General features: G+C 41.4%; 1 protein-coding gene across 1 annotated transcript in view; it reads right to left on the bottom strand.

Annotated features, from left to right (window-relative positions):
- The window catches only part of CNTNAP2 (contactin associated protein like 2), a 1,215,871-nt gene that overhangs the window by 606,259 nt on the left and 594,292 nt on the right, over positions 1-15,320 (bottom strand). The window contains exon 12 of the mRNA XM_006088715.3: positions 8,535-8,654. Coding sequence (XP_006088777.1) covers positions 8,535-8,654 — 120 coding nt within the window. The remainder of the gene's footprint in view (positions 1-8,534; positions 8,655-15,320) is intronic.

Raw genomic sequence — 15,320 nt, forward strand, 5'->3', positions numbered from 1 at the left:
AATAATCTACAGAGGATACACAGGTAGGCGCAGCAAGCAGAATAGAAAGATGGTGCTCTAGATTCCTGCCATCTGATGTGCACTCCTTGATCCCCTCCTGGAGTGTGGATGGGATATCACTCCTGTGATTAAGTTACCCCACATGGCAAAGGTGAAGACATTTTCCTGATATAAGTAAGGTCCCCAATAAGTTGACTTAAGTTAATCAAACAGGTGCTTATCCTGGGTGGGCATGACCTAATCAGGTGAGGCCTAGAAGAGAGTGTAGAGGTAACAGAGGTCCCTTTACTGCCATGTGTGAAGGGACTCATGGCTGGAACCTGGGAACAGCCTCAGGAACTAGGAGCAATCCACAGCGAAGAGCCAGCAAGAAAGTGGAGCCTTCAGCCTTCAAACCACAAGGACCTGGATTCTGTCAACAACCTGAATGACCTTGGAGGAGGATCCTGGGCCTCAGATGCACCACAGCACTGCTCACCCCTTCATTTCAGCCCAGGAGACCCTGAGCAGTCAAGCAGCTAAGGAGCTACTCCTGACCCAGGGACACTGTGAATAATAAGTTGGTGTTATTGTAAGCTGCTAAGAAAATGAATATGATAAGGAAGAACTACTTTGTTTTGCTGGGGAGTTAATGGGAATAGGAGTGGGCAGGTAGGTCCATGCTACTCTCCATTAGAACCCAAGGTTCCCACCTCAGTGACCCATTTTGCCTACCCACACTGCACTACTGAAACTTAGCGAAGCACAACAATAAATTACATGATATTACTGAGTGTGAGGGCTGAGGAACTTGAGAGACATGCTCTCTATAAATATTAGATTAAAAGGGCATAAACAGCTTTTACCATCATAGAGGATAATAGAATTTGAGCAGCTAAATCCCAGGGCATCACTGGGCATCATACAGCACAAATTATGTAAACGAACTTAATGGTGTTTTTGATGAAGCTACAAAACTAGTGCTAGAGAAAGTGAGGAGGTGTTCCTTATTTAGACTTTAAACTTCACACGCTATAGCACAGATGCTTACTTAAGTTTTAAAAAATTGAATATGAATGCAAAGAGAGTTATAAAGAACATGAATTAGAGGACAGACTATTAAGAAAAACTTTGCTTCTGATTTAGGGATAAGCAGTAAGTGTCCAAGGACAATGGCTATATCTAGCTTTATCTACTGTTGTTATTAATCACTAGAGGCCCGGTGCATGAAATTCGTGCACTCGGGGGGCGTGGGGGCCCTCAGCCCAGCCTGCACCCTCTTGCAGTCCAGGAGCCCTCGGGGAATATCCCATGGGGAGTGGGCCTAAGTCATCAGTTGGACATCCTTAGTGCTGCCGCGGAAGTGGGAGAGGCTCCAACCACAGCTGCTGAGCTCGCCAGCCCTGAGCCTGGCTTCTGGCTGAGTGGTGCTCCCTCTGTGGGAGTGCACTGACCACCAGGGGGCAGCTCCTGTGTTAAGCGGGATTGGGCTGAAACCAGCTCTCCGACATCCCCTGAGGGGTCCTGGATTGTGAGAGTGCACAGGCCAGGCAGAGGGACCCCACTGTTATGCACGATTGGGGCCAGGGAAGGATGTGGGAGGTTGGCTAGCCAGGGAGGGATTGTGGGAGGGCTCCAGGGCGTGTCCAGCCCGTCTCACTCAGTCCTGATCAGCTGGACCCTAGCAGCAAGCTAACCTACTGGTAGGAGCATATGCCCCCTGGTGGTCAGTGCACATCATAGCGAGTGGTTGAGTGGCCCTAGCATATCATTAGCATATTACACTTTGATTGGTTGAACGGATGACCAGACACTTAGCATATTAGGCTTTTATTATATAGGATTGGGCAGAAAAAAACTAAATGAAGCATTAAATACATAAGTCTCAGGTATAAGTCTCAGGTTTCTAGGTGAAAATGTTAGTAAATATCTTAAGGAAATAGAAATAAAAAGCTGTAATGCTAGAAAAACATACAAGGGAAAAAGGTACATATTAGAAATATATCATAGTAGACATTCATTAAAAATTATATTTATAATACCAAATTTTCAGGGAGATCATAAAAATGGAGAAGGAAGGTGAGAATAACAACCATCACATTTTATAATGTGCCCCTAAGATCTAAAGAGGAGACCAGCCTTTGACTTGCACAGAATGATGAATTCTTCTGTAAAGGATTCAATGAATATATTCTCTCCTCAATGTCAAGTGCACAGCCCTTGAAACGCTCTGTCACTCAGGGCACCCCCTGAATTCAGAGTGGCGAAGCTCTGAACTGCAGATAGGCAAAAGAAGAATTGCATAGTCCAGGAACTTCCTCATGAAAAAAAATAAAGAGTGCCCATTTATGTCAAACTTGGTCAAGAAGCGAGTACATTCAAACTTCTTTGAGGCAGGAGGATTTTGTCTCTAAATTATTTGACTGCAAGTGGTGCTATTTTTCTCTTATGTTCCATGGTAATAATAGAATTTTTTTTCCTTTTTTTAAATGGAAGGCACCATAAAGATCAATTCATGCCAATTCCTACATTTTACTTACAAGGAACCTGAGACACAGAGATTAATCTATGTGCTCAAAGTCCTGCAGGGAATTGGTACAGAATCTGCCTGCAGGGCAGCTTGACAAGGTTGAATTCCAGGCACTGAAGGCAACAGAGAGGCCCACCCTTTCCTAATGTGCCCCTGCTCATCAGTGCCCATCTCATCGGGTATCCACCTGGCAATCGTTTCAATCCCTAGCTCAACAGCCACAGTCTGGCCAACTCAGCCTCCTAAAGATCCTTCAAACCAGTCCTCTTCTTAACTGAAGGCCACCACCTACAATCTCAGTTTCAACTCCCAGATACAACAGGGGCTTTCTCACTTGCCTCTCTACTTTACATCTAGGACTTCATCGGAGACTCTTAATCACAGCTGCCAAAGCCACACTTTAAAAATACAATGTCAGCCGAAACCGGTTTGGCTCAGTGGATAGAGCGTCGGCCTGCGGACTGAAGGGTCCCGGTTTCGATTCCGGTCAAGGGCATGTACCTGGGTTGCGGGTACATCCCCAGTGGGAGATGTGCAGGAAGCAGCTGGTCGATGTTTCTCTCTCATCGATGTTTCTGACTATCTCTCTCCCTTCCTCTCTGTAAAAAATCAATAAAAATATATTTTTTAAAAAAATAAAAAATAAAATAAAAATACAATGTCATGTCCAGCTAGTGTGGACCAATGGTTGAGAACTGACCTATGAACCAGGAGGTCACAGTTCGACTCCTGGTTAGGACACATGCTGGGGGTGGGGGGCTCAATCCCCAGTAGCGGGTGTGCAGGAGGCAGCCGATTATTGATGTTTCTATCTCATCATTGGTGTTTCTATTTCTCTCTCCCTCTCACTTCCTCTCTCTGAAATCAATAAAAACATATTTTTAAAAATTACAATGTCATCTATTGCTTACTTTTCCCTCAGGATCAAGTTTCAACTGCTTTGCATCCATTCAAAGCATTTTAGAAGTTTCCTTCACCCCATTTCTGGGCCTCATAATTCAACTCCCGGGTCAACTGTTTTGTGGAAGGTTTTTCTGGTTCCTGGGTTTAGTCTACCCGCCCATCCCATGGTTCCCAAAGCTGTCTGTGCAGGTGCTTTGGGTGGTTCATCCCTCTGGCCATGCCCCATTCCCTGCATCCTGCCTGCTGGGACTTGCCATACTTCTGAAATGCAGCCTCACTTTATATACATTTGCATTGATTCCTATCCCCCAACTCTTTTCCTCATGCTCCAAGACCCAAGCAGTCACTTCATCATCCACACAGATGGCCCATTCTTCTGCAAAATGCTCTTAGACACTTTTCTTCCACTTACTCTCCATTACATCCCCCTGCACACCTACGGACTATTTCATCACTGGAAACCCATTTTCTCTTCGGTTCCTCTGAGCTTGTTCCTAAGGTGCCTCTCCCCTGCTCACATCATCCCCTTAGTGATGTTATCATTTCTCATGTATTTATAATCTAACAATTAGCATGTTTATATCTCTAATACAAATATCCCTGTGGGGCCTTATCCAACTGCAATATTTGCATCTCCATTTGGATGGCATATGGCATCTCATAATTAACTAGGTCAAACTGAATTCTTAACATTCCTCTAAATCTGTTCTTCCCTTAATTTTCCTCATCTCCCAAATGGCACTATAATTCATTCAGTCATTCAATTCATATACTCATGAGTTATTTTTTTTAAATCCTCACCCAAGGATATGTTTGTTTGTTTGTTTGTTATTGAGTTTAGATAGAGAGAAAGGGAGAGAAACACCGATTCTAGAGAAAACCATCAGAATCTGCTGCCTCCTGTATGTACCCTGACCAGGGATTGGACCTGCAACCTCTGGTTAAAGAGAGAAAGGACCATCATCCCATCATCAATCTGTCGCTTTCTGTATGTATCCCGACCAGGGATCCAACCCCCAACCTGGGAATGTGCCCTGACTGGGAATCAAGCCTGTGACCCTTCGATGCTTGGGACAATTCTCCAACCAACTGAGCCACACCAGCCAGGGCTCAGGAGTTATTCTTGATAACTGTCTTGAATCATGCTTAACTAACCCGTCACCAACACTGATACTACCTTCAAACTAGATCTATAATCCATGTCTTTCTCCTCATTTAAACTGTCACCATCCTAGTCCAAGGCAGCAGCACCTCTTCCCTGGACTTTGACAACTTCCCATCTGATCCCAGTGCTTTGACTCAGTCTCTCAGAGAACCCCAAGTGGGGGTTTTAATTAAGACCCTTCCATTCTCTTGCCTACAACCTCCACTAGATTCCCACCTACTATATTAAAGATTTAATTGGGAAATTAAAACCCAAGCTTTTTCCCCGCACCAGCATCCCCACTGCCTGGCTGCTCTGGCCCTGCCTACGTGCCGGCTTCACTGCACTCTCAGCTCCTTCAGCTCACTCTGCTTCAGGCATCTGTGTCTCAGTTCTTTGCACGGAAACAATCTTGGGTGCCTTGGGCATGAATTTATAGGGCTCATTTCCCTTCCTGTCCTTTTTGAGTGCCTTGTCTCTTTTTATACTTTGTATTTTGGCTAAATGGTTGCTTCCTCAGAGAGGTCTTTCCTAAAATACTCACTCCAAAATAAATCCCTACAATTCCATTATTTTTCTTTCTAAAAGAGTTACTTATTTGTTTACTTTTTAACGCTTGTTTTTATTCTAAGTTGTGAGAACCATAAAGGCATTTACTATATCCATTTATTCTGACACAGCACAGCTCCTGGCACACAGTGAATGTATAAATTAAAAAGAAAAAAAACCTACAGAAAGGATCCCAGAGGAATATATATATATATATATATATATATATATATATATATATATTTTATAAATAACTATAAATAATATATATATATTATTTTATTTTATTTTATTTTATTTTATTTTTACTTTCTACCCCCCAATTTACTGTTTGGGGTAGATGTTTGCTGCCAGTGAGGTCCCTTTCCTTAAAATTTTCACTTCTTTCTTAGAGAAGATGTCTTGCTTCCATTTTTGAAATATGTGATATATTCAACAGTGATAAACACCCAATTACATTTGGGTTCCTGAGGAGTGGGGCAGCTCTATTATTTAATAGAAAGGCTATAAAGTAAGGTACATATACCATCTCTCATGACACAGAGTGATATATCAAGTCTTCATAGACAATCTCACACTGTCACTCCCTCCTCTTTTTCAACATATATCTCTTGGAAAAGGAACAGCCCAAGCCAGGCTTTGTGGTACCATGTTCTCCTAATGGTGTCAAGTTCACCTTCTTTACAGATGAAGGAGGGGTTGATAGATGGCAAAAGGCCACATCGTGCCTGCTGGCCTTCAAGGGTCCCTGACACACTGATGTCCATAACTATCTTGTGTGACAGCAGAAAAATATGCTCGTTGCAGAAGGTTGGACTGTTTTCTTTGTTGTTCAGACTGTAAACAGAATACTGCACTCAACTGCAGCCATACTCCTTAAGGGAGATACTGATGACAAGGAGATCATGCTTCTGAGTGATGGCTTCAATTGACAGAAAGGTCATCTCTCGAGAAATTAAACAGCCCTTCATTGTATGTATTATTCACATAAAGAATATATTCATCACGGTTTGGGTTTACTTTCTAATTCTCTTGTGAAATGCATATAGGCAAATAACTAAAAAAAATCATAATTTTCCAAGCATAATCAGGATGTCTTGATTTCCCTTGAGGATAATAGTTGACTTTAATTGATATAAATTATATACACATATGAGAGAGAGAGAGAGAGAGAGAGAGAGAGAGAGAGAGAGAGAGAGAGAAAGAGAGAGAGAGAGAGAGAGAGAGAGAGATTCTTCCAGATTCAAACAAATTCTCATAGATTATACTTTAGTTCAAGTAAAATTAGAGTGAAGGTGAACAAGAAAGTTCCTGAGGCCATTAACAAGCCAAACAAACAACTCTTATGTCAAACTTTCTGATCTGTGAATTCCTGCTCTCTCCTACACTTAGAATACTTGGCACTTGAGGGAATTTTTGGGAGGATAGCTGCCATTTTACCATTTTCTCTACACGCCTTCCATCCTACACTCATGTCCTCATCATTCTCTTCTCTGTCTGCGCCATAGTCAGTCTGGGTCCTGATGCTGCTAAAAGTTCTCCACTGGGGTCTGCTTGCCTGGGTTCTTCGTTCTAGCTACCCAATCCTATGTCCATTGCACACCTATTGAATCAAAGTCTCCAGAGCTGGAGCCAATAAAGTTGTATGGAAAAGGAGAAAAAAAGCTCCATGCATGATTCTGAATCATATCCATCCTCAAGAACCATTGGCTTCGCACATATCTGAATTTGAGTCTTGCCTGAATGATAGAAGTACTCACTATCAAAGTGCTTCAAAAAATAATAGCATCCCAACTGCTGGCAACCTTTACTAAAAATTAACTGTGTGTCAGGTAGTGTGCTAAGAACCATATGCAGATATCTTACTTCATTCATATAATAACACTCTGAGGTAGAGATTATTATCAAACCATTTTACAGGAAAATAGACTGAGGCTTATGGAGTTTAATGAAGTTAATAAGGTAGCCAAGATTATATATCTACTGATTCATGGAACCAGGATACAAAGCCATAGTCTGAGTAAGGTCTCTATCAGGGTACCTGACCTATGGCAAGCAGTCCAGTAGCAGCCATCATCAGTAGCATTATGGGATCATCATCCTTAGCATCTTGCTCAGGAGTTCACATGCAGTGCTGATCCTCCTCTGCAGCCAGTGAGCAGTGCACGCCACACACTCTTCTCTGGGTTTTGGAGGTGAAACAGGAGTTTTAGGGTAAAATGGGACAGGTTTGGGAAATTTTGGAAATTAAGGGGACCATGGAGGAAACTCGGGGCTGCAGAGAAGCAGAAGTTATATTTCCATAGAATGGGGAAGCTGAAAAGCTGCAACAGGTACATTTCCATAGAATGAGGGAGCTGGGAACAGCAAAAGGTCTATATTTACAAAAAAAAGGGAAGAAAGCCTTTCATCCACAAGAAGAAAAACAAAGCCCAAAAGGAATACTAAAACAATAAGGAAGGAGTGGGGGAGAGGTTCCACCTGTGAGGTTCAACCTTTGAGCCCAGGAGTTAGTACATAGTAACCAGGGAATAGTGACCAATCAGAGGGGATGTCAAGACACCAAGATCTGCAGCCTTTGTAAGCCGTAGGGAGAATGAACTCAGTGGGACTCTTGCTCCCTCCCCACGTGGGAGTCTGTACTTCTTCTTTAATAAATTTCCACCTTTACTAGACTACCTTCTGTCCGTGGATTCATTCTTTGACTCTGGCGGACAAAGAATCCGGGAGATTCTGCCCAGGGGAACACCATGTGTTCCAGTCCAAAAATTCAGTTTCAGAGAGTAAGATGTCAGTCACCCCGTGTCTGATAGAAAATAGGCTCTAGAGAGCTGTACATCTTACACACTGTGGTGGGAGTTTGCAAGAGCCCCTGAAATTTAATATGGAACAGGGAAACACTAGGTTCCTTCTCAAGCAGATACATTTCATGAAAGCTGCAGGCAAGTTTTGCCTTTGCCAGATGGGATTTCAGCACCCAGAAGAGTTCCTTTTATAACTATGGGGAACAGAGGAAGTATGGAGAGTGGTCTGTGGGCTTCCCATAGCATGGGCAGTGTGGGAGGCTGAGCAGAGATGCTGACCTCCCCCAGGCTAGGGACCTGCAGGCGCTGCTTCATGGACCAGCTCTTTCCTTGGACTTCAACCTTTCTGGTTCACTTTCTGGGGTTTCTCCATACTCCAGATGTTTTTAAAATGCCATTTTTATTGTTATAGTCAGAAGGTAGATTGTGTTTTTTTACATTCAGTGTCGGAAAGTATAATTTCTTTAGAAATACATTACACCATTTATTTACCTAACAAATCCTGCAATATTTAGTTTATTGTGTGTTGTCATAGAAATTGCAGAAGAAACAAACTTCAGTAGCAGCACTTATTTTCAACACACAGAAAAGCCATGCTCATGAAACGTAAATATGGCATCGTTACCTGTCATGTTGCAGTACACTTTCAGAGGCCCCAGCGGTCCACTGCCATCAGGATCTATCCAGTAGTAATTTGAAGTCTGGCCTAGGTGTTTGTACGCTTCGCAGGACGGCTCATAGATGGCTGGAAAGAAATATCCTACGTGAGCACAGCACGGAACAAATGGCTCCCCGGACAAATGCCCCAGGAACACATCACATACTGGCTAACCACTGCTGAGGACTGTATCCTCTTGCTAGAATGAGCATTCTTTTCCTCTACATTTACATTCATGGTTTGGTTTTTACTCTATAAGCATTTCTGTCCTAACAAAGATAATAAGTTCCTGCTATGGTTTTATTATTGGGAAATAGTCTTAAAAATCATGAAATTGTTTAATCGGTGTAATGTTTATTGTATTAGGGCTCACGTTCATAGAAAAAATGAATCTATAGATATTTATAGATACCATCTTCTTACTGTAAGGGCTGTTATTTTACAAGATACGTGTTGTCTGCTTTGCTTGACTATCAACTAAGAGATCACACACACACACAGACACACACACACATTTTTTGTATAGTGGTATAAATGTCATGAGATTTCTATTCTTCATTTATTTCAGGAAAAAGGAAAACAATGTCCCTGCTTCATTTTGTTGCAAGTGCTTTAATTACATCAAATCTTGTTGGTGTAGAAAACTGCCATCGATTTAATTGAATTACAGGTTCTTTTTCATTGTTTTCCTTTTTGTTCTCATGCTCCTGACACATTTTCTCTTCTTGGAGATGGCAACTGTTTTCCAAAGTACAAAATGGACATTTACATGTCACCTCTGTAGTCATAACTTCCAAAATATTATTGCAAAAATTTTTTTGATACCTCTGAAGAATTTGAAAGATTGCTGTACAAAATTAAAAATTCTAATAAAAGTCCACATCTCTGAAATGCAAGTCCTGAAGTCTTTAGGTACCATGCACTTGAACTCCTACTCCCAACATCTGCCCTTTGTTCAATTATGGAGTAGGAGATCTTCCCTTGGGATTTCCTTTCCTTCCTTCCTCCTTTACCTTCTCCGTGCCTCCCTTTTGCTTTCCATGGTTTCCTCTCTGCAAAGATGTTAGATCTCCAATTCTACCTCATTTCAACAACAACACACTAGACTCAAACAATTCTAAAATGTTTTTATTTACTTAGTCCTTAATTTCTCTTGCAAATAGTTACTAAGTCCCTACGATGCATTGAGCAGTGGATTAGACTACACAGATACAGCTGTGAACAACACAGATAAAGGGCTTTTGGAGTAGGATTTGCTCTCTGTGTGGGTATTGCTTATGCAAAAAGTGCTATTGGAAGAGGATGTGGCTAGAAAGTTAAGCAGAAGCCATCCAACTTTTATCCCACATAATGATTAATTCGTCCACTTTCAATCTCCCAAGTGTCTTATTTGGATAATACATTATGGTTGTTCTAATTTTGAATACCATACCAAGTGAAAGGCAGTGAGGAAGTAATTTTGAACTTGAAGCAGGAAGAGGTCACAATTAGATGCAGGTTTTGGAAAGAAAACTCCTAGTAGTTAAATTATATTCCAGGGAAGTGAAGGTCAGGAGAGCATTTAGGCTGTTACTGCCATAGGCCAGTTGAAAGATAACTAGCTCTACCCTATATAATAAATGGCTAATATGCAAATCGACCAAATAGCAGAACAACCGGTTGCTATGACATGCACTGATCACCAGGGGGCAGATGTTCAATGCAGGAGCTGCCCCCTGGTGGTCAGTGCTAGGGATGTCCGACTGACGACTTAGGCCCGCTCCTCCTGGGGAGCAGGCCTAAGTCGTCAGTCGGACACCCCCCAAGGGATCCTGGACTGTGAGAGGGTGCAGGCCAGGCTGAGGGAACCCCCCCCACCAACTGCCCGAGTGCATGAATCTCATGCACTGGGCCTTTAATATGAGAATATAAGCACAGAGTAGACACGACTGATTCACATGTTTGTAATAGCAATAGGACATGGAGACCAAGTGAATGTACATAGGAAGAGAGTTCAAAATGCCCTAAACCCACAACCTCTGAAAATAAACTAATTAATTATTCATCTTTGAGAACCTCTCTCCAGATCATTACAATTTCTCAGTATAGCTCAAAGTCATCCACAATGTCAAGTTCAAATTCTAAAGTCCCTTCAGCCAAACTGCCATTAAAACCTTTCACCTTTCTTCTCTAATATTTAATAATTAGGTATTCTCTTGCCAACACCCAGCCATTTTCCTTAGTACCTGATATCTGGTTTATAGCAATCACCCTTTTAATCCACCATCTCACCCAAATATCTCTTCACTTCCCACCAAATGATGCTTTATTATCCAATGTTATTCTAGTCCTAAAACATTACCTCCATAATATTCAAAGAATGTGTAATGGTTCTTCAGTATCTATGATATTATATCTCAGATCAGCCTCTATGCATGTAAGACTTTCCATAATCCAATCGATCTTTCCTGGTATTAGCAACTTGCCAATGTAAACCTTGTACTCTGGTCAGGCGAATTTGACATAGGAGATTGCTCACCCATCCTGGGCTTGCCTTCATCTGCAATATATATACTACAAGCCTCTTTCTCAATCTATAAACTTTCTTAATCAGAGTTAACTACTGAGGCAGATGTGGTAAGAAGTAGGGCTCAGAGGTCAAACAGACTTGGGCTGAAATTCTGATTCCATGAAGTGCTTTGTGGCAAAGTGTCATGACTTTATTTAGCCTTGCATGGAAAATGGGTATATTTAAGGGTGGTTTGAGAATTGGAGGAAGTAACCAATAGCATTTGCTTAACATTATATCTGGCCATAGTAAATATTTAATAGGTGGAATTTTTATGATCAATATGATAATTAATATTTCGGTCCCACTCACATTCCTCCTTTCTTAAGGAGACCCCCTGCAGGCAATATGTCTATTTTTCTATACAGTTAAAGCCATTCATTGCTCACTTCATGTACTGTAATACTTAATTATGATAAACTAGGGCTTGATTAATTGTTGATTGAATTTCATATACAAACATTTTATTTCCTTAACAAGACTGTGAATTATCTTGAAGAGATGCTGAGTTGGCTCACCATAAGAAGCACATGCCCAGGTATGAAAGCACCATGGGTGAGAAGCATCAGTCACATCTGCATTTCTACGTAAGCATGTTAGCATTTTAAAGAGGGCCACACATCTCGACCCAGGTAACTGAGAGTAGATGATGAAGGCAGTGGCTGTGGGGCATTTGGGAAGCAAAACCTCTTCTTTTTCCTTCAAACTATGCTGATTATTCTGCTTGTCCTTAACAGGCCTATGAGCTGTTTTTGCCTCATCGACACAAATGGAAAACCCAATATCTTAGTCAGACTTTATCATGTGTGAAAAATCACCTGCAGAGCTTATTACAACAGGGGTTCTGCCTCAACCAGGGGATTCTGACTCAGTAGAGAATCTGAAGTTCTTACAAGCTTCCAAGTGATTGCTGGTGCTGCTGGTCTGAGCACATTTTGAAAAGCACGACTCTAATCCTGAAAAAGTGAACTCTAACCCTGGTCCGTGTGCCTCAGTTGGTCAAGTGTCTTCCCATGCACCAAGAGGTCACTGGTTTGATTCCCGTTCAGGGTATATGCCCGGGTTTCTGGCTCGATCCCCAGTAGCGGGTATGCAGGAGGCAGCTGATCGATATTTTTCTCTCTCCCTCTCCTTTCTTCTCTCTCTAAAATCAATTTAAAAAAAGAACTCTAGAAAAGTGGATAAATTCTTAAGTTACATTTAAATATAAACAGAAAAAATAAGTCAGTAAAAGGTGATGCAGTAAAATTTTAAATAAAATAAAGCTAGAATGCCACACCACTTCACTCAAGATAATAAAAATGGAATGTGATACCAAACTCTAAATTAAAATACAATGTCAAAAGAACTATACTTGGAGGAATTCACAGAAAAATAATTAGAGAGAAATACACCAAAACATTAATAGTGATTATCTTAATAAAGAAAAAAACACACACAAAAAATAGTGGTTATCTTCTGAGTAGTAAGATTATGGATGATTGCCCTAGCCGGTTTGGCTCAGTGGAAAGAGTGTTGGCCTGCGGACTGAAGGGTCCCAGGTTCAATTCCGGTCAAGGGCATGTACCTTGGTTGCAGGCACATCCCCAGTAGGGGGTGTGCAGGAGGCAGCTGACCGATGTTTCTCTCTCACAGATGTTTCTAACTCTATCCCTCTCCCTCTCTGTAAAAAATCAATAAAATATATTTTTAAAAAGATTATGGATGATTGAAAACCTTTCACTATTTTCTGTATTTTTCATGTGGCTTTATAATGTGCATTAGTAATGTCATCATTAAAAATACTCTTGCAAAATGTGTATTAGAAAAATGGTACTGAGGTAAAATGTCAAGGGCAACTGTAATACAGCAAAATTGCATTTGTTTTATAAATGAATAAGGAATTAAGAGATTTCCGTTTAAATCTTTCTGTCATTTACTACTTGGGAAACTCCCCCTTAACTTGGTTTTCTCAACTGTAAATTGAAGATAAAAATAATACCTCCATCACCAAGTTACTGTAAAGATTGAATGAAATCACAGGATGTGTAAACTAAAACGCATTGAACATACTAACATTCCAATGCAGAGAAGGGGCTGACCACAGCATTCACTTGCATTCCTCAGCCAGGTGAGTGTGCGCAGTCCTGGCTAGGTTGCAGAGTTTGCACATGAAGCCACAGGAGAGGACTGAGCACCATGGGCCAGGGAAGAAAGAGCAGAGAGGGGCCTGAGCCACTGTCAGTAATTGAGTTTGCTAGTAGGCTGCCAAAGATCAGAAAGGAAATTGGGCTGATGGCAAAATAAATAGACTCATTAACTCCATTGATTTACAGGTGTCCCCTGCTTTTCAAAAGTTTGTTTTATGCTACTTTGCTTTTGCAATCGACCCTACATTAGTGCCTGTTTTTTGCTAACTGAAGCACATACTGAAAACAGAAAATAGCATTCAGTGTTTGCTTTGCAGTGAGCCTTCATAGAGGTGGCCAGCGCCCCGAGGTGCCAGAGTGGCCCCACCAAGCTCCTTTCCCGGGGACTACTCAGCATCTCAGTATGAAGCCCCATAGCTTTGAACTGTGCCTGTGAGCATCTGCACTTTATCTCCATTTATTTTGTGCATCCATTAGCAAGATGCATCCTAAGGTAATTGCTTCTTGGCTTTACGCCGTTTTGACTTCCAAAGGTTTCATAGGAATGCTCTACTTTCAGAGGGTGAGGAAAACCTGAATTGGAAAAGTAATTTTTCTCTGCCATAATTCTTAGCCCCAAATAAAAGGGCTCATATTCTTAAGTAAATGTCAGGTATTTAGAAATATGGCAGCTGAACATATCTGATTAAATTTCAGAGCATGTAAAAATCCAATAAGCGACAAATCCTAAATACCTCATTCACTTCCATGAAACAATGAATGCTGTCTCTGTAAGATTATATTAGGGGAAATGGGATATGACAAGGGACTGCTGTATTAGCTTCCTATGGTTGCTGTAACAAAATAAGCAAATGCTTGGTGGATTAAAGCAACACAATTGTATTATCCTAACAATTCTGGAGATCAGAGCTTGAGGCGGGTTTCACTGGGCTACATTCAAGTTTCGGGTAGGGCGTATTCCTTTGGAAACCTCTAGGGGAGAATCCAGTGTTTTGTCTTTTCCAGCTTGTAGAATGCACCTGCATTCCTTGGCTCACTATCCTATTTCTCCATCTTTGAAGCCAGTGATGACAGATGGAGTCTTTCTCACACTCCATCACTCTGATTCTCTGCTTTCATTGTCACCTTTCTATTTTAAGGAGCTTTATGGTTTCATTAGGTACATCCAGATAATCCAGGATTATATCGTGTGAATGTCCTTCACCATGAAGTCCCTTTGCTGTGTAAGATGACATAGTCACAGTTTCATTCCATGGTTTAGGAACACAGGCAGATTGTAGGAGGTGGTGGGGGCATTATTCTACCTTCATAACTGTATAAAAATAACACAATTGCTCTATTTAAGAACACATTTTATGCCATGGCCCATGTGGCTCAGTTGGCTGGGCATTGTCCTGTGCACAAAAAGGTTGCCAGTTGGATTTCCAGTCAAGGCACAAGCCTGGGTTGCAGACTAGATCCCTGGTAGGGGGTATGCAGGAGGCAGTGGATCAATGTTATGCTCTCACATTGGTGATGCTTCTCTCTCTCTAAAAATCAATAAACTATTTTTAAAATTTTAAAAAGAACACATTTTATTAAACACTCAGTGTACTCCCAGAGTTGTTGATTAACAAGGGAATCATTCAACAGAATAACAAAGATAGAAAAACAAAGTCAAACATTTGGACTGAACATGAAAGGTCCATATGGCCTTGAAGGTGATACCTTCTCTGCTTCCCAGTCTAGAACCAGACATAGCACAAGACCTTGGAAATTGTCAACTCACAGGCAGAGAAGAGTGGAGGTTTGAAGAGCAAAGATGTACACCAGGCATAATGTGCTGGGAAATAAAAACATCAATTAAATGTGGGGAAGCATGGGACTTGGTTGTTAAGTCTTTAAGTAGGATTCTCCAAAAGGTTGGGGGCCTCTTAGGGGGGCCTTGCTGTAGGCAGCAGCTCCTGCCTTAACTTTTCCAATCAAGTCCAAGCCCCTGGGGTGTTTTGCTAGAATCTCTATGTTTGGTCTTTAAACTTTGATAGAAGCATGTGCTTTCTCAAGGATGTTTACCCTGCTGATTGTATCTAAAGCAGT

This window comes from Myotis lucifugus, unplaced genomic scaffold (genome assembly GCF_000147115.1).
Source record: "Myotis lucifugus unplaced genomic scaffold, Myoluc2.0 scaffold_51, whole genome shotgun sequence".
NCBI classification, from domain to species: Eukaryota; Metazoa; Chordata; class Mammalia; order Chiroptera; family Vespertilionidae; genus Myotis; species Myotis lucifugus.